At 48.0% G+C, this 26,252-nt stretch overlaps 1 protein-coding gene across 1 annotated transcript; it reads left to right on the top strand.

Moving 5' to 3' along the window:
- The first annotated feature begins 15,781 nt into the window (after positions 1-15,781).
- Positions 15,782-16,632, top strand: LOC109757924 (uncharacterized). The gene has a single exon (XM_020316771.4). The coding sequence runs from the start codon at positions 15,957-15,959 to the stop codon at positions 16,476-16,478; it is 522 nt and encodes a 173-aa protein (XP_020172360.1). The 5' UTR covers positions 15,782-15,956; the 3' UTR covers positions 16,479-16,632.
- The last annotated feature ends 9,620 nt before the right edge of the window (positions 16,633-26,252 follow it).

The following is a 26,252-nucleotide window of genomic DNA, read 5'->3' on the forward strand; positions in this document are numbered from 1 at the left end:
TGGAGATGACGGCATCCATATGCGGGGCAAGCCGCAAGGAGGGCACCTTAGCAATGATTTTGGCAATGGCATGGATGAGGCTTATGGGCCTATAATCGGAGATGCCCTCTGCGCCATCCTTCTTGGGCAAGAGCATCACATTGGCGGAGTTCAACCATTGAAGATTGGACATGTGAAGGGAGTCAAACCAGTGGATAACTCGCATGATATCATGTTTGACGATGGCCCAGCATTTCTTGAAAAAGATACCTCTGAAGCCGTCCGGGTCGAGAGCCTTGCCGCTTGGCATTTCTTTAATGGCGTTCCAAACCTCCTCCTCAGTGATAGTGTCATCCAGGGTGTGAAGGTCGACCGGTTGCACGTTGAGCTCCTCCCAATTGAAATCAAGGTTGCTCGTGTGCCCCTTCCCCATGACCTCAGAGAAGTGGTCATGGATGATCTTTTCTTTTTCGCCATGGTCAGTAACTCAAACGCTCGCGAGCTTGATGCAGTGGATGTGGTTATTTCTTCTTCGGGCATTGATGTGGCGGTGGAAGAACTTTGTGTTTGCATCACCCTCCCTGAGGTTAGAGATACGGGCACATTGCTCTTTCTGGCCCTCTACAGAACTGCCAAACTGATCACCCTGCGTTTTAGTCTAGCACGTAGGTCAAGCTCCTTCGGCGATAGGGGGTGTGATTCCTGCGCAATGTCTAACCTTAGAATCACGAGTAGTGCCGCGTGGAAGTGAATGTTCGCTGTTGAGAAGAGCCTTCTACTCCACTCCTTGAGACATAGCGCGGTCTTCTTGAGCTTGTGATGCAATATGAGATAAGGCTCTGTGTGTGACACGCCCTCAGCCCATGCCTTTTGGTCGATGTCATGGAATCCTGGAAGGGAGGTCCAGAAATTTTCAAACTTGAAAGACCGAGGCCTTTTGGGTCCTTTGTCATCAGCAAGCAAGAGAGGGCAGTGGTCGGAGAGGGATGACAACAAGGCGTGCAACACACGGAGGTGTATTGATACGTCCATTTTGCATCATGCTTTTATATCGATATTTATCGCATTATGGGCTGTTATTACACGTTATGTCATAATACCTATGCCTATTCTCTCTTATTTTACAAGGTTTACATGAAGAGGGAGAATGTCGGCAGCTCGAATTCTGGGCTGGAAAAGGAGCAAATATTAGAGACCTATTCTGCACAGCCCCAAAAGTCCTGAAACTTCACGGAAGTCATTTTTGGAATTAATAAAAAATACTGGTGAAAGAAAGTACTAGAGGGGGCCCACACCCTGGCCACGAGGGTGGGGGCGAGCCCTACCCCCCTGGGCGCGCCCCCTGCCTCGTGGGCCCCCTGGCAGGCCTCCGGTGCCCATCTTCTGCTATATGAAGTCTTTTACCCTGGAAAAAATCATAAGCAAGCTTTCGGTAAGAAACTCCGCCGCCACGAGGCGGAACCTTGGCGGAACCAATCTAGGGCTCCGGCGGAGCTGTTCTGCCGGGGAAACTTCCCTCCGGGAGGGGGAAATCATCGCCATTGTCATCACCAACGATCCTCTCATCGGGACGGGGCCAATCTCCATCAACATCTTCACCAGCACCATCTCCTCTAAAACCCTAGTTCATCTCTTGTATCCAATCTTTGTCCCAAAGCCTCAGATTGGTACATGTGGGTTGCTAGTAGTGTTGATTACTCCTTGTAGTTGATGCTAGTTGGTTTATTTGGTGGAAGATCATATGTTCAGATCCTTAATACATATTAATACCCCTCTGATTATGAACATGAATATGATTTGTGAGTAGTTACGTTTGTTCCTGAGGACATGGGAGAAGTCTTGCTATAAGTAGTCATCTGAATTTGGTATTCGTTCGATATTTTGATGAGATGTATGTTGTCTTTCCTCTAGTGGTGTTATGTGAACGTCGACTACATGACACTTCACCGTTATTTGGGCCTAGAGGAAGGCATTGGGAAGTAATAAGTAGATGATGGGTTGCTAGAGTGACAGAAGCTTAAACCCTAGTTTATGCGTTGCTTCGTAAGGGGCTGATTTGGATCCATATGTTTCATGCTATGGTTAGGTTTACCTTAATACTTCTTTTGTAGTTGTGGATGCTTGCAATAGGGGTTAATTATAAGTGGGATGCTTGTCCAAAAAGGACAGCACCCAAGCACCGGTCCACCCACATACCAAATTATCAAAGTAACGAACGCGAATCATATGAGCGTGATGAAAACTAGCTTGACGATAATTCCCATGTGTCCTCAGGAGCGTTTTCCTTCATATAAGAGTTTGTCCAGGCTTGTCCTTTGCTACAAAAAGGATTGGGCCATCTTTCTGCACCTTGTTTACTTTCATTACTTTTTACTCGTTACAAATTACCTTATCACAAAACTATCTGTTACCGATAATTTCAGTGCTTGCAGAGAATACCTTGCTGAAAACCGCTTATCATTTCCTTCTGCTCCTCGTTGGGTTCGACACTCTTACTTATCGAAAGGACTACCATAGATCCCCTATACTTGTGGGTCATCAAGACTCTTTTCTGGCGCCGTTGCCGGGGAGTGAAGCGCCTTTGGTAGGTGGAATTTGGTAAGGAAAAATTTATATAGTCTGCTGAAATTTACTGTCACTTGTTACTACGGAAAGTAATCCTTTGAGGGGCTTGTTCGGGGTATCTTCACCCCGACCAGTAGCAAAGAGTTACTCCTCAACCTATTGAACCTACTGAAAATGTTTACTTTGAAATTCATTCGGGTATGATAGAGAAACTGCTAGCTAATCCTTTCACATGTGATGGAACATTCCATCCCGATTTGCACCTAATCTATGTGGATGAAGTTTGTGGATTATTTAAGCTTGGAGGTATGTCCGAGGATGTTATCAAGAAGAAGGTCTTCCCTTTATCTTTGAAGGGAGAGGCATTGACATGGTTTAGGCTATGTGATGATATGGGATCATGGAACTACAACCGATTGAAATTGGAATTTCATCAGAAGTTTTATCCTATGCATTTGTTCATCGTGATCGTAATTATATATATAATTTTTGGCCTTGCGAAGGAGAAAGCATCGCTCAAGCTTGGGGGAGGCTTAAGTCAATGTTATATTCATGCCCCAATCATGAGCTCTCAAGAGAATTTATTATTCAAAAAAATTATGCTCGGCTTTCTCTCAATAATCGCTCCATGCTCGATAGTTCTTGTACTGTCTCTTTTATGATGAAGACTATTGAATTCAAATGGGATTTATTGGAAAGAATTAAACGCAACTCTGAAGATTGGGATCTCGATGAAGGTAAGGAGTCAGGTATAACACCTAAGTTTGATTGTGTTAAATCTTTTATGGATACCGATGTTTTCTGTGAATTTAGCACTAATTATAGACTTGACTCTGAGATAGTAGCTTCTTTTTGTGAATCATTTGCTACTCATGTTGATCTCCCTAAGGAGAAGTGGTTTAAATATAATCCTCCCGTTGAAGTAAAAGTGGTTGCACCTATTAAAGTTGAAGAAAAGACTATCACTTATAATGATCTTGTCGTTCCTACTGCTTATATTGAGAAACCACCTTTCCCTGTTAGAATAAAGGATCATGCTAAGGTTTCAACTGTGGTCAACAAAAGTAACATTAAGACACCCAAACCCCCTGAGCAAATTACAGTTGAACCTAGTATTGCTATGGTTAAAGATCTCTTGGCTGATAATATTGATGGGCATGTTATTTACTTCTGTGAGGAAACTGCTAGAATTGCTAGACCTGATACTAAAAATAAACATAGACCTGTTGTAGGCATGGCTGTTATTTCTGTTAAAATAGGAGATCATTGTTATCATGGCTTATGTGATATGGGTGCTAGTGCAAGTGCAATACCTCATTCCTTATACAAAGAAATTATGCATGATATTGCACCTGCTGAGATAGAAGAAATTGATGTTACAATTAAGCTTGCCAATAGAGATACTATTTCACCAATCGGGATTGTTAGAGATGTTGAAGTCTTGTGTGGGAAAGTTAAATATCCTGCTGATTTTCTTGTTCTTGGTTCCCCACAAGATAGCTTTTGTCCCATTATATTTGGTAGACCCTTCTTGAATACTGTTAATGCTAGGATAGACTGCGAAAAGGATGTTGTCACTCTTGGTCTGGGGGATATGTCTCATGAGTTTAACTTTGTTAAATTTCGTAGACAACCCCGTGATGAGGAATTACCTAGTAAAGATGAAATAATTGGTCTTGCTTCTATTGCCGTACCTCCTAATGATCCTTTAGAACAGTATCTGCAAGACCATGAAAATGATATGTTTATGAATGAAAGAAGGGAAATAGATGAAGTATTCTTTAAACAGGGGCCTATTTTGGAACACAACTTGCTTGTTGAAATACTAGGGGATCCGCTCCACCCAAGGGTGATCCCGTGTTTGAGCTTAAACCATTACCTGATACTCTTAAATATGCTTATCTTGATGAAAAGAAGATATATCCTGTTATTATTAGTGCTAACCTTTCAGAGCATGAAGAAAAGAAACTATTGAAAACTCTAAAGAAGCACCGTGCTGCTATTGGATATACTCTTGATGATCTTAAGGGCATTAGTCCCACGTTATGCCAGCACAAAATAAAATTGGAGAAAGACGCTAAACCAGTTGTTGATCACCAACGATGGTTAAATCCTAAGATGAAAGAAGTGGTAAGGAAAGAAATACTAAAGCTTCTGGAGGCAGGTATAATTTATCCCGTCGCTGATAGTCAGTGGGTAAGTCCTGTCCATTGTGTCCCTAAGAAGGGAGGTATTACTGTTGTTCCTAATGATAAAGATGAATTGGTCCCACAAAGAATTGTTGCAGGTTATAGAATGGTAATTTATTTCCGCAAATTAAATAAAGCTACTGAAAAGGATCATTACCCTTTACCTTTTATTGATCAAATGCTAGAAAGATTATCCAAACATACACATTTTTGCTTTCTAGATGGTTATTCTGGCTTCTCTCAAATACCTGTGTCAAAAGAGGATCAAGAAAAGACCACTTTTACTTGCCCTTTCGGTACCTTTGCTTATAGCGTATGCCTTTTGGTTTATGTAATGCACCTGCTACCTTTCAAAGATGCATGATGGCTATATTCTCTGATTTTTGTGAAAAGATTGTTGAGGTTTTCATGGATGATTTCTCCGTTTACGGAACTTCTTTTGATGATTGCTTGAGCAACCTTGATCGAGTTTTGCAGAGATGTGAAGAAACTAACCTTGTCTTGAATTGGGAGAAGTGCCACTTTATGGTTAATGAAGGTATTGTCTTGGGGCATAAAATTTCTGAAAGAGATATTGAAGTTGACAAAGCTAAAGTTGATGCTATTGAAAAGATGCCGTGTCCCAAGGACATTAAAGGTATAAGAAGTTTCCTTGGTCATGCTGGTTTTTATAGGAGGTTCATTAAGGACTTCTCCAAAATCTCCAGGCCTCTGACTAATCTCTTACAAAACGATATTCCTTTTGTCTTTGATGATGATTGTGTAGAAGCATTTGAAATACTTAAGAAAGCATTGATTTCTACACCTATTGTTCAGCCACATGATTGGAATTTACCCTTTGAAATTATGTGTCATGCTAGTGATTATGCTGTAGGTGCTGTTCTAGGGCAAAGAGTTGATAAGAAATTAAATATTATTCAATATGCTAGTAAAACTCTAGACAATGCCCAGAGAAATTATGCTACTACTGAAAAGGAATTTTTAGCAGTCGTATTTGCTTGTGATAAGTTCAGACCTTATATTGTTGATTCTAAAGTAACTGTTCACACTGATCATGCTGCTATTAAATACCTTATGGAAAAGAAAGATGCTAAACCTAGACTTATTAGATGGGTTCTCCTGCTACAAGAATTCGATTTGCATATTGTTGATACAAAGGGAGTTGAGAACCCCGTTGCAGACAACTTGTCTAGGTTAGAGAATGTTCTTGATGACCCACTACCTATTGATGATAGCTTTCCTGATGAATAATTGGCTGTCATAATTGCTTCTCGCACTGCTCCATGGTATGCTGATTACGCTAATTATATTGTTGCTAAATTTATACCACCTAGTTTCACATACCAGCAAAAGAAAAAAATTCTATGATTTAAGACATTACTTCTGGGATGACCCACATCTTTACAAAGAAGGAGTAGATGGTGTTATTAGACGTTGTATACCTGAGCATGAACAGGAACAGATCCTACGCAAGTGTCACTCCGAAGCCTATGGAGGACACCACGCTGGAGATAGAACTGAACATAAGGTATTGCAGTCCGGTTTTTATTGGCCTACTCTCCTCAAAGATGCCCGTAAGTTTGTCCTATCTTGTGATGAATGTCAAAGAATTGGTAATATTAGTAGACGTCAAGAAATGCCTATGAGTTATTCACTTGTTATTGAACCATTTGATGTTTGGGGCTTTGATTACATGGGACCGTTTCCTTCCTCTAATGGGTATACACATATTTTAGTTGCTGTTGATTACGTTACTAAGTGGGTAGAAGCTATTCCAACTAGTAGTGCTGATCATAACACCTCTATTAAGATGCTTAAAGAAGTTATTTTTCTGAGGTTTGGAGTCCCTAGATATTTAATGACTGATGGTGGTTCTCATTTTATTCATGGTGCCTTTCATAAAATGCTTGCTAAGTATGATGTTAATTATATAATTGCATCTCCGTATCACCCACAGTCTAGTGGTCAAGTAGAATTGAGTAATAGAGAGCTCAAATTAATTTTGCAAAAGACTGTTAATAGGTCTAGAAAGAATTGGTCCAAGAAACTTGATGATGCATTATGGGCCTATAGAACTGCATACAAAAATCCCATGGGTATGTCTCCGTATAAAATGGACTATGGAAAAGCATGTCACTTACCTCTCGAACTAGAACATAAGGCATATTGGGCCATTAAAGCTCAATTATGATTTCAAACTCGCTGGTGAGAAGAGGTTATTTGACATTAGCTCACTTGATGAATGGAGAACCCAAGCCTATGAGAATGCCAAACTATTTAAAGAAAAAGTTAAAAGATGGCATGATAAATGGATACAAAAACATGAGTTTAATGTAGGTGATTATGTGTTACTATTCAACTATTGTTTAAGATTTTTTGTAGGAAAGCTTCTCTCTAAATGGGAAGGTCCTTACGTTATCGAGGAGGTCTATCGTTCCGGTGCCATAAAAATCAACAACCTCGAAGGCACAAATCCGAAGGTGGTGAACGGTCAAAGAATCAAACATTATATCTTAGGTAATCCTATAAATGTTGAAACCAAAGTTATTGAAACCGTAACCCCGGAGGAATACATAAGAGACACTTTCTAGAACGTTTCAGACTCCGAAAAAGAATAGGTATGTGGTACGGTAAGTAAACCGGCTCCAAAACAGTTCTAATGGCACTTTTTCTCCGTTTTAGAATATTTAGAAAAAATAGGAAAATAATAAGTAGTCCGGGAAGGACACGAGGCGTCCACGAGGGTGGAGGGTGCGCCCTACCCCCTGGGCGCGCCCCTGCCTCGTGGGCACCTTGTGTGCCCTCCGGACTCTGTTTTCTTGCACGATACTTCTTTTGGTCGGTAAAAATTCGTTATATAATCTCCCAAAGGTTTTGACCATCGTATCACGCAAATATCCTCTGTTCTTGTTTCGAGCTATTTTTCTGACAGATCTAGATCACCATGACGTCTCCAAGTGCCCCCAAGGACAAGTTCTTCGAGAAGGTCATCAACCCCTACCTCGCGGAAGTGCTGCAACATCCTCAAACCATTGAGATGTGTGAGGGGTTGCTACACATCCGCGATGTTGAGGGACCAAGGAGGACCGGAAGTGTGGAGACAAGGCTCGAGGCAATGGAGCAACAAGTTTTCAAGTGTCAGGAGATGGTGGAGCGCGGACTCGACTCCAATCACATAATGATCACGGAGTTCACCAACAACCACAAGCTGGACGCCAAGGACATTGGGGAGGCCATCTTCAAGCTTCACGAGAAAATTGAGCACCTCCAAGCCCAGATCTATGACCTGCAAAACAAAAACGGTGAGTATGAATATAGATTCAAGAGGATGAGTTGGCCTGCAGATTTAAGGATCCCGGAGACTCGTTCATCCTTCTATGATGGTGAGCCTATGCCTTGGAAGATGGATGACAAGCCTACTTCATCAACAACCCCATCACCACCACTTCTGAGGAAGGAGACATAATCACATGGGTATGGGCACTCTTCTTGGCAACTGCCAAGCTTGGGGGAGGTGCCCCAGTATCGTATCACCATCTCACTCCTATCTTTACCGTTTTTCTTAGTTTGGTCCTTTTGGTAATATCTTGATCTAGTAGAATAAAGTTTTAGTATGATTTAGTTTTGAGTTGTGCTTCATGATCCTTCTATGTAATCGAGTCCCAAGGGCTTGATTATCTTGCTATGATCGTGAGAGAATAAAAGAAAAGAAAAAGAATAAAAAGAAGTAAAGAGATCATATTGATCTTATGGAGAGTAATGAGTTCACATATAAAGAGTATGATGAATAAAAGCTGTTGAGAGTTGACAAACATAGTTTTGGTCATCGTTGCAATTAATAGGAAGTAATAAAGAAAGAGAGGTTTCCACATATAAATATACTATCTTGGACATCTTTTATGATTGTGAGCACTCATTAAAATATGACATGCTAAAGAGTTGATGTTGGACAAGGAAGACAACGTAATGGGCTATGTTTTCTTATATCCGAAATAAAGTATATTGTCATGGATCATCCAACATGTTGAGCTTGCCTTTCTCCCTCTGCTAGCCAATTCTTTGCACCAAGTAGAGATACTACTTGTGCTTCCAAATATCCTTAAACCCAGTTTTGCCATAAGAGTCCACCATACCTACCTATGGATTGAGTAAGATCCTTCAAGTAAGTTGTCATCGTTGCATGCAATAAAAATTGCTCTCTAAATATGTATGATTTATTAGTGTGGAGAAAATAAGCTTTATACGATTTTGTGATGTGGAAGCAATAAAAGCGACAGACTGCATAATAAAGGTCCATATCACAAGTGGCAATATAAAGTGACGTTCTTTTGCATTAAGATTTTGTGCATCCAACCATAAAAGCACATGACAACCTCTGCTTCCCTCTGCGAAGGGCCTACCTTTTACTTTTGTCTTATACCTTATGCAAGAGTCATGGTGATCTTCACCTTTCCTTTTTACATTTTATCCTTTGGCAAGCACATTGTGTTGGAAAGATCCTGATATATTTATCCAATTGGATGTAGTTAGCATGAATTATTATTGTTGACATTACCCTTGAGGTAAAAGGTTGGGAGGCAACACTATAAGCCCCTATCTTTCTCTGTGTCCGATTAAAACTCCATACCCATAAGTATTGCGTGAGTGTTAGCAATTATGAAAGACTAAATGGTAGTTGAGTATGTGGACTTGCATAAAAGCTCTTATATTGACTCTTTCCGATGTTATGATAAATTGCAATTGCCTCAATGACTGAGATTATAGTTTGTTGGTTCTCAATGAAGTTTCTGATTCATACTTTGCATTGTGAATAGATTATTACTTGAGCATAAGAAATCACATGACAATATCCATATATGTTGCTGTTATAAGAATGATCATGATGCCCTCATGTCCGTATTTTATTTTATCGACACCTCTATCTCTAAACATGTGGACATATTTATCGTTATCGGCTTCCGCTTGAGGACAAGCGAGGTCTAAGCTTGGGGGAGTTGATACGTCCATTTTGCATCATGCTTTTATATCGATATTTATCGCATTATGGGCTGTTATTACACGTTATGTCACAATACTTATGCCTATTCTCTCTTATTTTACAAGGTTTACATGAAGAGGGAGAATGCCGGCAGCTGGAATTCTAGGCTGGAAAAGGAGCAAATATTAGAGACCTATTTTGCACAGCTCCAAAAGTCCTGAAACTTCACGGAAGTCTTTTTTGGAATTAATAAAAAATACTGGCGAAAGAAAGTACTAGAGGGGGCCCACACCCTGGCCACGAGGGTGGGGCGAGCCCTACCCCCCTGGGCGCGCCCCCTGCCTCGTGGGCCCCCTGGCAGGCCTCCGGTGCCCATCTTCTGCTATATGAAGTCTTTTACCCTGGAAAAAATCATAAGCAAGCTTTCGGTAAGAAACTCCGCCGCCACGAGGCGGAACCTTGGCGGAACCAATCTAGGGCTCCGGCGGAGCTGTTCTGCCGGGGAAACTTCCCTCCGGGAGGGGGAAATCATCGCCATCGTCATCACCAACGATCCTCTCATCGGGAGGGGGCCAATCTCCATCAACATCTTCACCAGCACCATCTCCTCTAAAACCCTAGTTCATCTCTTGTATCCAATCTTTGTCCCAAAGCCTCAGATTGGTACATGTGGGTTGCTAGTAGTGTTGATTACTCCTTGTAGTTGATGCTAGTTGGTTTATTTGGTGGAAGATCATATGTTCAGATCCTTAATACATATTAATACCCCTCTGATTATGAACATGAATATGATTTGTGAGTAGTTACGTTTGTTCCTGAGGACATGGGAGAAGTCTTGCTATAAGTAGTCATGTGAATTTGGTATTCGTTCGATATTTTGATGAGATGTATGTTGTCTTTCCTCTAGTGGTGTTATGTGAACGTCGACTACATGACACTTCACCGTTATTTGGGCCTAGAGGAAGGCATTGGGAAGTAATAAGTAGATGATGGGTTGCTAGAGTGACAGAAGCTTAAACCCTAGTTTATGCGTTGCTTCGTAAGGGGCTGATTTGGATCCATATGTTTCATGCTATGGTTAGGTTTACCTTAATACTTCTTTTGTAGTTGTGGATGCTTGCAATAGGGGTTAATTATAAGTGGGATGCTTGTCCAAAAAGGACAGCACCCAAGCACCGGTCCACCTACATACCAAATTATCAAAGTAACGAACGTGAATCATATGAGCGTGATGAAAACTAGCTTGACGATAATTCCCATGTGTCCTCAGGAGCGTTTTCCTTCATATAAGAGTTTGTCCAGGCTTGTCCTTTGCTACAAAAAGGATTGGGCCATCTTGCTGCACCTTGTTTACTTTCATTACGTTTTACTCGTTACCAATTACCTTATCACAAAACTATCTGTTACCGATAATTTCAGTGCTTGCAGAGAATACCTTGCTGAAAACCACTTATCATTTCCTTCTGCTCCTCGTTGGGTTCGACACTCTTACTTATCGAAAGGACTACGATAGATCCCCTATACTTGTGGGTCATCATGTATTTGCATGTATCGGGGTTGTATTAGAACACTCTCCAACCACAAGGACCATGTTAAATGTAGCTTGCGTGCAATTAGAGCATCTACAGTCGGGCGCCTCAAACCCGCCTCATACGCCCGGGCAGGCCGTCCGGTCACTGACCAGTCACGTTTTTTCGACCCAGACGGACGCCTCAAACGGGCTTCAAACGCCCGGGCTGACCGGCAGCCCCTATATCTAGCCCAAATATGGGGTGGATATGGGCACGCCCGGGCATCTCCGCCACGCTCGGAAACCCGACGGTCTGACTGACGTCGCGTCCGTCACCGCGGTGTGAACACCACGTGGCGCCGCTCCGGCTCACTGCCCAAGACGGAATCCGACTATTTAAGTTGGGCGGCGTCCCGGAACCCTAATGCATCCACCTCCCCCCTCTCCGCGCCGCTAGTCCGAGCCCATCCACCTCCTCCCTCTCCCTCTCTGGCGCTCTGCCCATGGTCCGACGCTCTGCCCATAGTCTGACACTCCGCCATGGTCTGGAGCAAGATCACCTACTACGCCATGCTGACGCGGGAGCACCGCGCCGAGATCCAGCAGGAGATCCGGGCGAGGCAAGCCGCGCGCACCGCCCGCATTGCTGCCGGGCTGCCTCCGGACTCGTTGGAGATGGAGGAAGAGGCGGAGGAGCCGTGGGAAGAGGAGGAGGAGGTGGCTCCGGTAAAGGTGGAGAAGGCGGAGCGGCAGGAGCCGGAGCAGCAGCTGCCTGGCTTGAACATGGAGCAGGCGGAGGCGGAGTTCGCCATCGCCCAGTCCGACGAGATGGCGGGGCGGCAGACAATCCTGGAGTCTATCCAGGATGAGGCCTATGTGGAGGCCAATCGGGCGTTCCTCCGGCGGGGAGCAGGCGGAGTCCGACGTGCTCTTCGCCGAACTCAACCCGGAGATAGAGGCAGAGGAGGCCGGAGCGAAAGCGTCGGAGGTGTCGGAGCTGCAACTGCCACCCATGCTGCCGGAGTCGGGCACGGAGATCGTCGACATCTCCGACGATGAGTAGCTAGATGATCGAAGTAGTACGTAGGTTTCTTTTTTTAGTTTAACCAAGACTTTATTCATTAGAAATAATCTCTACTTCATTCGTGAGGATCATTACAATTTCATTGATAGGCTCCTCAAACCAATCCAAAGTCATAGAAAATCTAGCTAATCTAGCAAGTTCATGAGCTACTTTGTTTACCTCTCTATTACAACGTTCGAATCTATTCACGACAAAATCACATGCATAGTGAAAACAGTTATAAAAAATTGCCGCCGCCGCACCTGTTGATTGTCCTCCGTCCTGCATGGTCTCAATCACCTCCAGATTGTCTGAGTTGATCATTAGGCGGTTACATCCCGCCCTTTGTGCCAAAGTTAAGCCTAATTTCAGGGCTAAAGCTTTTGCCATCAAGACATCCGTACAATATTCGATCTTTCCATTTCCTCCCGCAATAAACCTACCTTTGTCGTCTCTCAAGACCGCACCCATCGTCCCCGTCAGCATGTCATGATCAAAAGCAGCATTAACATTTAGTTTCACTAAACCCCTAGGAGGGCAGTACCAACCCCCCTTTCTTATGGACGCTTTTGAAGATGAAGCATTCACAAAATTTGATGTAAGGGCCATGATCCCCATTGATATCTGAGTTGTATTCTGAGTTAATTCCTTATGCACCAATTTCTGTCTTTCCCACCATAGATACCAAGCTGATATTAGCTATCATTTCTCGTACATTTTGGAACCCCATAATACTCAAATCTTGATCTGGAAGATGTAAAAGATATTCCAATATCACCTCTCCAGCACGATCAACCTCGCATGCTTTGTTAATAATCTCGTCCATCCCAAGCCTCTTCCAAACCTCCCTTGCTTTACTACATAGGAACATCTTGTGTTTCGTATCTTCTAGACCCTGAGAGCAAGTAGGGCATATGGGCGAGACCTTCATGTGTCTATTAGCAAGTTTTACTCGACATGGGAGGGTGCCATGTAAAGTACGCCATATAAAATTTTTGACTTTTGCGGGACAAGATAACTTCCATATCTTACACCATGTAGGGTTAGGGGTTGTTCATCACATCCCGTTAGAATATGTTAGTTTACTTCCATAATGACAATTCCACTCCACATAATAAGCAGACCATACCGAAAACAAATCATTTTTTGTATAACTCCAGGCAATGAAATCTGCCATATCATGTTGCGGAAGTGGGATTGAAAGAATCCGTTGTACGTCAAAGGGCCACATAGTTTGTCTAATCAGGTCCTCATCCCATTTACTGGAGACAGGCTCAATCAAATCAACCACTTTCGATAACAATTGTCCCCCTTAGGGGTCACAACTTCCCTGGTGGCACATTCGGGATCCATGCATCTTCCCAGATATTGATATTTTGTCCATTTCCCACTCGCCAAATATAGCCACGTTTCAGAGTACTTATGCTCGCCATAATGCTTTGCCAGGTGAAAGAAGCTCCATGCTTTGGCATTCAACAAATCGCCATCAGGATAGTACTTGGTTCTTAGAATAGTGGCACACAAGGAATCGGGGTTATCGAGTAGACGCCATGCCTGTTTAGCGAGTAAAGCCGGACTGAAATAGTGGATATCACGGAATCCCATTCCTCCATGGTTTTTTGGTACACACATTTTCCACCAGGCCACCCAGTGCATCCTCCTCTGGTTCTCCTCGTCACCCCACCAGAAATGCGTTATCGCGTCAATGATTCCTTTACAGATTTTTTTAAGGAATTTTAAAGACTGGTATTGCATAGGTAGGTATGGCTTGGATCACAGCCTTGAGCAGGATCTCCTCCCCCCCCCCCCCAGCAGATATAAGTTTTTCCTTCCAACCACTGATTTTCTTAACGATACGTTCAATAAGGAATATAAAACAGTCTGTTTTATCAACCGCCACATTTGCTGGCAGACCCAAATATTTGTCATTCAAAACCTCTGTCATTATATTCCAAATTGTACACGATTGTTCTCTGATCTCTACCTTTGTATCAGGGCTAAAGAAAATACTGGATTTTTCCACGCTAACCAGTTGTCCCGACATCGCGCAGTATAAATCTAGTGCTGATTTCAGGGCACTGCATTATTTTGGTTGGCTTTCATCAAGATGAGTGAATCATCCGCAAAGAGAAGGTTTGCGACTGGCGGGGCGTCTCTACAGACTTTGACTCCTGATATGTTTTTGTTGTCCTCAGCATGCGTAAGCAAGGCATTCAGCCCCTCTGTGTGTGCACAACAGGAAGAGATATAGTGATAGCGGGTCACCCTGCCTCAACCCTCTAGTCTGCTTGAAACTCTCACTTTCCTCTGCATTGATTCTTACTCTATATTCGACTGTTGAGACGCATTGCATATATCCTTACTCTATATTACGTAGGTTTCTTTTAGTTTGCATTCTTTATATGGATTTGAGAATCTAATATGAGATGTCTAGCAGCAATTGTGAAAATTTGAGGCCTGCCCGGTCAGTGCCCGCGGACGCGACGGGCGCGTTCGCGGACTGTTGATGGGCCGGATTTACCAAATCCGACTGTACATGCTCTTATATCTCCTAATAATTGCCTTCACTGATTTCATGTACAGCCAGGTCGCCATAATATTAAGTTTCTCTCTTCTACTTTGGTGTCACAGCACACAGTCGGGAGCTCGTCTAGCGAGCGAAGAAACGAAACCGATAGTAAAAGCAAAACCGCGAGGCCCACACCGCCGCACGCACTGAACGCCGTACTCCCCCACCACCCATCCACTCCGCCTCTTTATCGCCCGGGGCCCCGCCGCCTTCACTAGCGGCGACGCGCCACACGCGTCCCGTTCCAGCCCGCCCGTGCTGTCCCCCACCCCACGACACGCCTCCACGCACGTGAACCTGCGCGCAAGCAATTGCCCGTCGACACGTCCCGACGCCACCCACCGCGTATCCTCCCGGGCCATGCTCATTTGACTGACTGGTCCATGGGGACAGCGAGCCCACGCCCCCACCGGTCATCGTAACCTGATCGTAGCATGCCACCACCTGTGCCTCTTTTATTCCTCGCGGCGAATAAACGACAAGGCAGCCCCGGGCGGGAAGCGGGGCAGGAGGATGGCGCAGGCATGCAAGATTCACTGACAGGCAGGTCCCGACGATCGCGACCCCACCAGACATGGGCGCTGCACCGTCCGGCGCCGCTTGCCCCAGCTCTGGAGTCGTCCGTCGAGGACTGATGAAAAGCGAGCAGCGGCGCGGTCGTATTAGGTAGGGATGTCGTCACGCGGGCAGGGGGAGAGAGAGTTCACATGAGAGAGAAATGGAGGCGGTGGGGGGTGCACAGCGCCAGGAACGGCACTGTACCGCGCAGCGACCAGCAGCAGTAAGAAAAAGAGGAAGCGGCCCCGCCCGGCGATACGTCAAGTCGCGCGGCGGCTGTGGCTGTGGCTGTGCCGTGCTCCCCCAACCCACCCCAACCCCCCGAACCCCAACCCAAGGTGCGGCCCGCTTTATACGGCTACGGCCCCTCCGTTGTAGTACGCGGTGCGGCGCCAGTCTATAATACCAGTACACCCGTCGCTACCCAAAGAACCCCAGCCCACGTAGCGCTCCACATGCGTTGCGTTAGATAGACAGACCTGTCCAAGAGAACAAACCAGACACTGCCGCGCCGAGTAGGCTCACTGTATACGCCTCACCGCCCGATGGATCCGGTGCTGCGGGGAGCGGCGAGCCACGGTGGCGGCCATGGCCAAGGTGGCGCGGGAGGAGGAGGGGGAGGAGGCGAGGCGCACTACAGGGGCGTGAGGAAGCGGCCGTGGGGGCGGTACGCGGCGGAGATCCGCGACCCGTGGAAGAAGACGCGCGTGTGGCTGGGCACCTTCGACACCCCCGTGGAGGCCGCCCTCGCCTACGACCGCGCCGCGCGAACCCTCCGCGGCGCCAAGGCCAAGACCAACTTCCCCGACCACGCGCACCACCACCACCGCCGCCCGCCTCTGCAGCAGCCTGTTCCGTTCGGCGGCGTCGACCTCAACTTCCCTTCGCCGTGGCACTTCGTCTACTTCTCGCCTCCGGCGGCCGCGCCGGTGACCCGGCTTCCGCAAGAAGCGTCTCCGGCGGCGCCCGTCCCGCCGTCGACGGCGCTCGAGCTCGGCATGGCGCCCGGGCCAGCCGGCCTCCCGTTCGACCTCAACGAGCCGCCGTCGCTGCTGTTCGGGTCGTGATGCGGTTGCGTAGCTGCGATCGACCGTAGTGGACTTGTGTGACGGTGTGGGTGAGAGAGAGAGAGACGTGCTGACGGCCGCAAGGGGCCGGAGCCGACGGCACTGGTCCGGCTAGCTGTATATACCTATTTGCGGAAAGCTTGGCCTTTCTTCTTGGTGTTTGCCCGTCTGTTTCGTTCATGCGTTTCTGCTTTCGGTTGAGCTGTCGGTTATGGTGGCGCTGGGTGGGTTTAGGTCTCTTTTACCGGAAGAGTGTTTTGCTCGGTAAACGCAGGCTTCTGGTCTTGCGTCAGTAGCCCCGCGAGCCGGGCGTACACAGTGCAGCAGGCGGCGCTGTACTTTTCGCTCAGGCGTCTTTTGCGGATACGGTGCATGCGCTAAGACCAACTCCAACGCAGATCGTAAATGGAGGTCCGTTTTTCGTTCCTTTGTTCGTTTTTCGTTCATTTGTGGGTGACAATGAAATGTGTTCGTTCAGATTTATGTATACGCCGATCGTGCGTCTAACACATGGCCGCATTTCGACCGCATCTCGTCTACTGTATATGCAAATATAAAAAAAATGATGTAGCTAAATGGCAGCGGCCATAGTTCAGGCCAGTGGCCGTGTTCTCGCCGGTTCATGTCGGCCGGCAACAAAGCCAACGGCTTACAGAATGGTCACCAAGTTTCACGCCGGCAACAAAAGCCAGCGGTCGGCACACGAGCCAGCCTTCAAAATGGACAAGTTTTTGAAGCCAACAACAAAGCCAGCGGACGGCGCACGAGCTAGCCTTCAAAATAGACAAGTTTTTGGCGCCGACAACAAAGCTAGCGGACGCCACATGAGCCAGTCTAAAAAATGGACATCCATCGCAGCCGAGGTCTCACCTAGTTCGGGCCGTCGCGAGCGAACATCTCCTTCTGCCGGTGCGAGAGCCAAGCCTTCCTCTACGGTGACATGTTGTTCTTCGTCTTTGGCTTTGGTCTCGGCATTGGTGGCCTCAATCTCAAGCTTTTTGAGTTGAGCGGCCTCCTCGATGTCAAGCTTCCTCCTCTTCACAGCCTCCTCCATGTCAAGCTTCTTCCTTTGGAGATCTAGGTATATCTTCATTTGCTCCTCTTTCCCTTAGCTCCTCCTCTCTTCCCTCACTTCCTTTTGGCCCATCATGTTCTTCAAAGTTCCTTGCAAGGCTATGGAAGACACATCACACTTCTCGTCGGCCTTTAAGCTTGTCTCCCCCCTCGGCCTCTTGAGCAACTCTTCCTTGTCAGCCACGGCCGCCTTCCCTCCTTTCTGCTTACGAGTGTCGTATTGGTCTTTGAACTTGGGGCAATCTTTGATGAGCTACCAACAATGCGTGAGAGTAAACGGCTTGTTCTTGTGTCGGGCCTTGACGGCTTCTAAAGATTGGAATGCCTACACAATCAAAGATGCAGCCACAATTGTAACATGAAAGGACACAAAATGCATCAAACATAAATCGCATGCCAACATGAATGGACACATGATGAAAAACGAGAGGTTCATACCAAGTCACCAATGCCTAGGCCACTCACGGGATGGGCTTGAACGCTCTCAAGCGCGGCATAATATTTGTTGCACTCTTATTGGATGAACCTCATTCTCTTTTGGATTGAATTGATGTCGCGGGTACTCTGCAAATTGGTAGGGGGCAAACTTCCTTCGCTCATCAAAGTTCTTGTGAACTCTTGTCCAAAAGACGGATCCTTTTTGCTCGGCACCTTTCATGGGGTCTTGGCCTATCTCCATCCAACTCTCGCAAATCAAAGTGTCCTCCTCTTGGGTGTACGATCCTGTGCAAATGCTTTTGCCTCCTCTTTTGTGCATCGGCCCTTTGGGTGAGCTCATTGATAAACACCAATGGCTCCGCCGAAATGTCGACCTCTTCTTCCTCATCTTCACAATACAAGTCATCATCTTCATGCCAAGAGTTGCCATGGTCATTCTCATCTTCATCATGGCAGCGAATTGAGTGTCTTCATGATGGCTGCGACCGTCCTGGCTTTGGTTGGCGTCGTGATCAAAAGCTTGGCCATGGCCGTCGACGTGGAAGGCCTCACCATGGCCCTCGAAGATGACGTTCTCCATGAAAGCCGTGTAGTCAGGGTCATTGACCGTCAGCGTTGACAGTGGCATTTTGTCGAACAGCTTGCGGGCGCTGCCATGTTCGCCGAAGGGAACGACCGGGGCTGTTGTCGCTGTCAAAACCGGTCGATTTCGGGTAGGGGGTCCCGAGCTGTGCGTCTGAGGATCGAAGGTAACAGGAGGCGGGGGACACGATGTTTACCCAGGTTCGGGCCCTCTTAATGGAGGTAATACCCTACTTCCTGCTTGATTGACTTTGATGAGTATAGGGGTTACAAGAGTTGATCTACCTCGAGATCGTAGTGGCTAAACCCTAGATGTCTAGCATGTATGATTTGTCTTAGCCTCTACGGACTAAACCCTCCGGTTTATATAGACACCGGAGGGGTTAAGGGTTGTACAGTTTACAAAGAAAGGAAATTATACATCCGAACGCCAAACTTGCCATCCACGCAAAGGAGAGTCCCATCCGAACACGGGAGAAGGCCTTCTATCTTGTATCTTCACGGCCCACCAGTCCGGCCCATGTCACATAGCCCGGATGCCCGGGGACCCCCTAATCCAGGACTCCCTTGGCTGTTTCGTTTGTGTTCCATCGGATGGCTGGCCAGCACCACTGTACCCTGACGTGACGTTGAGGTCGATGACGCCCGCGGGCGTGGCCGGAGTGACCAAAGAAGGCGGAGCGGATCCGATGTCCGGCTCCGCTCCCTAAAGAACTAGCCATCCCTCTACTAATGAAGATGCTGGTCCCGGCGCCGCACCAGGCGCCGGAGAAGAAGGGCAAGGAGACCAGAAGTGGCCTTCGCCGAAAAGGTACTTTGGACGCTGTGTCCGGAGATACCGAAGCTCCCTCCTCCCACGAGGGGGATGAAGACGAAGAGGAGGAGGAGGAGAGCAATTCTCCCCTTAAGGGGGGGGGAGAAGGAAAGGGGGCTTCCGTGGACCTAGAGGCGGAGGCGTCCAAGAAGGGGAAGATCTCCCTTTCGGACGATTCGGAATCGGACGCCAAAGCCGTCCCTGAGTGGCACCCTAGGCCGAAGCCCCTGGCCGAATCGTAAGTATTCAAAGATACTATATATATCCGGCTTTTTATAAATTGTAGGATAACATATCATCTATGTGTTTCAGTCTGGCCCGTGATCTCCCCCAACAATCATCGTCCTCGGGGAATTCTTTGGCGCCGGAGATGATGGAGAGCGAAATGCCTCCGCGAGCCTCTCCGCCACATGCCGCGAACGACACCGAGGTGTTGTCTTAGAGGACCTCTCCGGGCCAGGGAGAGGTGCGGAAGGCCGCAGAAACGGTGCCAGAGGGTAATGCCTCGGCTGCCGAAAAGATGGGGGCACAACCCCCATGGAAACTGACAATGGTGGCCCGGACCAGTCCAGCCCCCAGCCGAATACGACTCCGGAGACCCATGTGGCTCCGGAATCGAGCGAGCAGCCCCCTTTGATGGAGGGGGGGCTCCGACCCCACCGACGACCTCCATCAATCTGGAGGCGCCGGATACATTGAGGGTAGCACTTCGATGTGCTTCCGTCATGGAAGAGCACCGTACCCTAATCGGTACGGTGGTTGAGAAGGTTCAGTCCGCAAAAAGCGGGCTGAACGATGCTTTTACCAGCCTGCTAACAGGCTTTGAGGTATGTGACTTAATATTCTTAGCCGCTTTTGCATGTGTAAAAATATGCCTATGTATAGATAGTAGCCCCTGAGACTCTGTTCGGCTTTTTGAAAAAGGGGCCAGACAGAGAATCAAATATTCCAGAGATAACATACTTGTCTATTTTGATGAACAGGCTTCACTGCTAGCAGCTTCAGCCAAGGTATTAACAAGCGGTTCGCTGAGGCCCAAGGTATGCTTTTCAAAGACCCCTTACGAGCCTGAATTGTAATGCAAACTCAGATTTTAACTCATGTGCTGCTATGTGTATGATTGTAGGCACCGCAACCGAGGTCGAGACCCTCAAGAGTGCCCTTGCATAGGCCCAGGAAGGGGTGAGGGGGAGCAAAGCGGCCGTTGACAAAGCGGCTACAGAGTTTAAAACCGAGCAGGTTACCCGTCGTAAGTGTGAGGCGCGGGTGGCTGATGGAGCAGGCGCTCCAAGATACCGCCAATAGGTGCGAGGCCCTGGAGGAGTAGAATAAGGCCCAGGCGGCCAAACTCGCCAAGGCCCTCCAAGAGGCCAAGGAGGCGCGGTCCGAGTCCCGAGCGGCTCGCGAGGAGGTCAAGCAAGCCGAACAAATAGCGGCTGGTAAGCCTTTTCATTTACAAAGTATATTTGGCGGTCGAAGATATGCTTTGCTAAATCGACTATGGAGTACTCCAGACGCCTTTGCGGATCTCCCGAGGAGTGTTGCCGACGCCGCCCAGCATTTCCGGGCCCAAGAAGGGAACGCGACGGAGAAACTCTTCTGGTCGCAGTACCTGGCGCCGGAGCGGCCAGCGCTGCTAAACAACCAGATGATGCAGCTGGCGGAGCTGCATAGGATGTCCGGTTTGAACGTGAAGGGCATCATAGTCCGGCTATGGCCAACCGGACCCATTCCGAGCAGCTACTTCGGTCTGGTCATGTGGCTCGGCAACGCCTTGCCCCGAGTAGAGGCAGTGAAGCGCTCGGCGTGCGTAGAAGGTGTGCGGATGGCCTTTGCCCGTGTCAAGATGCACTGGGCGAAGATGAAGGCCGTCGTCGTGGCGGCTGAGGGTCCGCCCGGAGGCAAGGACCACCGCAAGCCGGAGCGCTATTTTGAAGATGTCCTTGAGGGTGCCCGTTTGATAGAGGGTCAATGCTCGAAGGATATCATGTTCGAGTAAATGTATCCGGGCTACCCGGACAATGTACTATAAACCAAGGTTGTGTAATATATTTTAAGCATTTATCTGAACTACTTTGCTCCTGTGCGGCCGTATATTATTATTCTCAAAGTTTGCCAGTCATCGGCTTCAGCCCCCACGTAGATACTACGGGGGTGTTCGGAATAACGTGTAATCACTCTTGACCCAACGTCTTGGTCCATAAAGGAGGTGATTTACGTAGTGAACCAGGCAATCAGACTATGCGGCTTTAGCACTTTCACTTAGCCATAGGAGTTTGACAATGGGACTGTAAGGTAGCCCCTGGTGCGTATGCGGTTATCCGGACTTGGATGCCTTAAGCGCGTGACTGGAAAGAGCTAGTCCTTCATGTAATACGGAAGAAATCGCTAGAGATTTAGTAAGTCGCCGAATTGCTGACCAGCTCTCACCGCATCATGACAGTCAGTTTTCGGTTTTCTCTACTGAGGTGCTTGACCGGACGAACCAGAAACACAATCGCAGTAGTTCTCCCTTTACTATCTTAGCCCAACTAGCAGAACGTAAGGTAGCAAACATAGGAGCCAGGCAACCCAACTATTGACCAAAGACATGATTCAGAGCCGATGGATATAATGCAGTATTTGGGACGCCGAAGTCTACTCTGAGAGTGTTCGGACTTTTCTGTTTTCGCAAATATATATGCTGAATAGAGCCCCTGGCGATTTAAGTCGTACCGAGGTGTATATGCCAATCTAACGTAAAGGGGGAAAACAAATTAAGAAATAAGCCGATACCAAACAAGGTTGGGCGAGACTGTTTCCGTTATAGTCTGATTCGTACGTCAAACCGTATTTTTACAAAAGATGTGATAAGCATCACGGTTATTTTACATGCCGAGAACAAGGGAAAGCTGTATACAGGTCCTAAATTTGAAAAGATGATCTTGAAGATCTTTTGGACACTCTGTTGCACATCTGCGCCACTTTTCACCTTGGTGTATGATCCCTTGAGAGGATCAACAATCGAGTATGCATAAGGGGCCTAGAAAGGGGCCCTTGTTACCACCAGAAAGTGATGTGGGTTGTAAAGAACCTGAAAAATAAAAACAAGAAGAAAAAGGTGAAAAATATGAAGGTCCGGATAGGGTCGAGCCGTACCGTGGACTTTATGTTTAGCATGCCTCCGTCCTTGCCCATGGTATCTTTAGTGCGTAGTTATGTACGCGCGGTACGTATGCCGCTATCAGGTTGGGGCTTTGACGGAGGCAGAATTGCTAATCTAGCTCTGGACGAGCCGAACTGTCAGTCTGCAGGGTAGACCGGGCGCGTTCGACAGTGTCCGGGGGCTTGGCTGCCGATTTAGTTTCCGGCTCAATAAGGCCACCCTGTACTTAGGCTGCAAGGGCCGCGGTATGCTCCTCAGTACGGAGGGAGCGCTCCATGTTCCCATTAACTGTAATAACGCCGCAGGGTCCAGGCATTTTGAGCTCTAAGTAAGCGTAATGCGGGACCGCATTGAAGCGGGTCAAGGCGGTTCTCCCGAGCAGTGTGTGATAACCACTGCACAAAGGGACAACGTCGAAGATCAAGTCTTCACTTCGGAAGTTGTCCGGCGAAACGAAGACCACTTCCAATGTTATTGAGCCCGTGCAATGGGCTTCTACACCGGGTATTACTCCTTTAAAGGTGGTTTTAGTGGGCTTGATTCTTGATGGATCGATGCCCATTTTGCGGACAGTGTTCTGATAAAGCAGGTTAAGGCTGCTGCCGCCGTCCATAAGGACTCGCGTGAGATTGAATCCGTCGATAATTGGATCGAGGACCAATGTTGCCGAACCTCCATGACGGATACTGGTCGGATGGTCTCTGCGATCGAAAGTGATCGGACAGGCTGACCATGGGTTAAATTTTGGGGCGACTGGCTCTATGGCATAGACGCCCCTTAGTGCGCGCTTGCACTCCCGCTTGGGGATATGAGTGACATAGATCATGTTCACTGTTTTCACTTCGGGGGGGGGGGGGGGGGGGGAATTTCTTTTGCCCCCCTGCATTTGCTGGGCGAGGCTCTTCATCGTTGTCCTCGCTGGGTGGCCCTTTCCCCTGGTGTTCGGTGTTTTATTTTACCGGCCTGTTTAAAGACCCAACAACTTCTGTTGGTATGGTTAGCAGGCTTGTCCGGGGTGCCGTGGATCTGGCAAGGCCGATCTAGTATTCGGTCCAAACTGGACGGACCATCTTTATTTCCTTTGAATGGCTTCTTCCGCTGACCGGGTTTAGAGCCCCTGAATCCGGCGTTGACCGCCATGTCTTCGGTATCTTCATTGTTGCTTCGACGCTTGTGTTTGTTGCGTCGTGGCTTGTTGTTGCCATGTCTGGCTTCGGAGGTACCAGGATCACTGGTGTTGTTGCTTCTACGAGATAACCAGCTATCTTCTCCCGCGCAAAAGCGGGTCATGAGTGCGGTGAGAGCTGCCATAGACTTCGGTTTTTCTTGGCCGAGGTGTCGGGCGAGCCAGTCGTCACGCACCCTGTGCTTAAAGGCTACAAGGGCTTCGGCGTCCGGACAATCGACAATTTGGTTCTTTTTAATTAAGAACCTGGTCTAGAGTTTCTGGGCTGACTCTCCGGGTTGTTGGACAATGTGACTGAGGTCATCGGCATCTGGGGGCCGAACATAGGTACCTTGGAAGTTGTCTCTGAAGGCATCTTCCAAATCTTCCCAACTACCCATGGAGTTTTCTGGGAGGTTGTTTAGCCAGTGCCGAGCTGGTCCCTTTAATTTTAGAGGGAGGTACTTGATGGCATGGAGATCATCACCGCGAGCCATGCGGATATGGAGAAGAAAATCTTCAATCCATACTGCGGGATCTATTGTTCCATCGTATGATTCAATGTTCACGGGTTTAAACCCTTCTTGGAACTGGTGCTCCATTACCTCGTCAGTGAAGCGTAAGGGGTGTGCGGCGCCTCTGTATCGGGCGATGTCATGACGCAGTTTGGATGAAGTCCGTATGCGGTTTTCGTCCAGGGTGAGGTTGTGGTTGTCACGCCAGGCCTGGTGACCATCTTCTCGCGTTGGAGCACGCCCCCTTGATCCATAGATTGATCTGGTCTGGCCGGCTCTATTGTCCAGGTCCTTACGCAGGTTGTAGGTGTAGCCCATAGCTGCGACCTCCTTGCCTCTATGACGGGGAGGTGCGGGCTGTTGTTCGGCGTGAGTAGCCGCTCTGTCCCGCCCACGTGGTGGTCGGTCAGGTTCGTCAGCAGCTTTATACTTTGGCGGTATTGGCTCAAGAGCCTCGTCGTCAAATTGCGGTAGTAGGTTGCGCTTCGGGTAGCTCTTTGTTGGGCGTTCGAGGCCGTATTCTTCGGCTTCCAGGACTTTAGTCCATATTTCATTGAGCGTATCCTGTTCGGCTGGGAGCTGTTGCTGTTACTTTTTTAGGCTTCTCGCAGTAGCGATTAGTTGGCGCTTAAAGCGCTCCTGCTCGAGGGGTTCCTCTGGCATGATGAAATCTTCGTCGCCGAGGCTCACGTCATCCTCAAAGATTGGTAGATAGTTACTATCCTCCGAGTCCTCGTTCCCGACCGGATCGTCGGGATTGACTTGCCCCTCCTCCCAATTATCCTGTTCGGATGTTGGTTCGACGGGGGCTTAGGGGTCTTTGGCGTTCTCCGGAGTGTCATTGTCTCCGGTGCCGGTATTGCTATCTTTTCCGCGATGCGATTTTGAGCGGCGCCGCTGACGTCGACGCTTTGGAGGTGCCTCAGCAGGCTTGTCCTCAACCGGATCCTTCCTGCCATCGCCGTTATCCTCTATGGGTGTGTCCACCATATACACGTCATATGTGGAGGTGGCCATCCAACATCCGGTAAACGGCGGGTCTTGGCCTTGTTCGTCTCCGGCATCGTCGTCCATGCCGTCGTTGTCTTCGGAGGCGTAGTCCAGCATGTCGGTTAAATCTTCGACAGTGGCTATGAAGTGGGTGGTGGGTGGGGCGTGAAATTCCCCGCTCTCAGCCCCTAGTCCGGGCTGGGCGTAATTCGGGAGCGATTCTTCTGTAATGGCGAGGGATCGCATTAAGTCCAGAGCCTCGTTTAAGAGCGAGGTTTGGACGGGGAAGCGAGAGTCCGCTGGGCTGGCCGGGGTGAAAGCTTCCTTGCCATGCTCGCTTGGCGCGGGCTTCGAGAGTTCGGATCTGGAGTTCGGGGGCGAGCCCGGCTTTGCCGATGATGCAGTCCCCTCCGGATCTCCAGTAGTGAGCTCCATAATTGCAGATAGTCCGGCGGGCCCTAAACTCCCATCTTCAGACCTAGTAGTCTGCTCTAGATCTAGGGCCAGAGCGGTGGTTGGGGCCGCGAACCCTTCGAAGATCAAGTCTCCTTGGATATCAGCGACATAGTTCAGGTTTCCAAAACTGATCTGATGACCTGGGGCGTAGCTGTCGATCTGCTCAAGGTGGCCAATCGAGTTGGCGCGCAGTGCAAAGCCGCCGAATATGAAAATTTGGCTGGGGAGGAAAGTCTCTCCCGAAATGGCATCGTTGTAGATGATCGATCGAGCCATCGAACCTTCTGTCGACGGCACAGTGGAACTCTCAATGAAAGCACCAATGTTGGTGTCAAAACCGGCCGATCTCGGGTAGGGGGTCCCGAACTGTGCGTCTGAGGATCGAAGGTAACAGGAGGCGGGGGACACAATGTTTACCCAGGTTCGGGCCCTCTTAATGGAGGTAATACCCTACTTCCTGCTTGATTGACTTTGATGAGTATAGGAGTTACAAGAATTGATCTACCTCGAGATCGTAGTGGCTAAACCCTAGATGTCTAGCCTGTATGATTTGTCTTAGCCTCTACGGACTAAACCCTCTGGTTTATATAGACAC

This window comes from Aegilops tauschii, chromosome 3, assembly GCF_002575655.3.
Source record: "Aegilops tauschii subsp. strangulata cultivar AL8/78 chromosome 3, Aet v6.0, whole genome shotgun sequence".
Lineage (NCBI taxonomy): Eukaryota > Viridiplantae > Streptophyta > Magnoliopsida > Poales > Poaceae > Aegilops > Aegilops tauschii.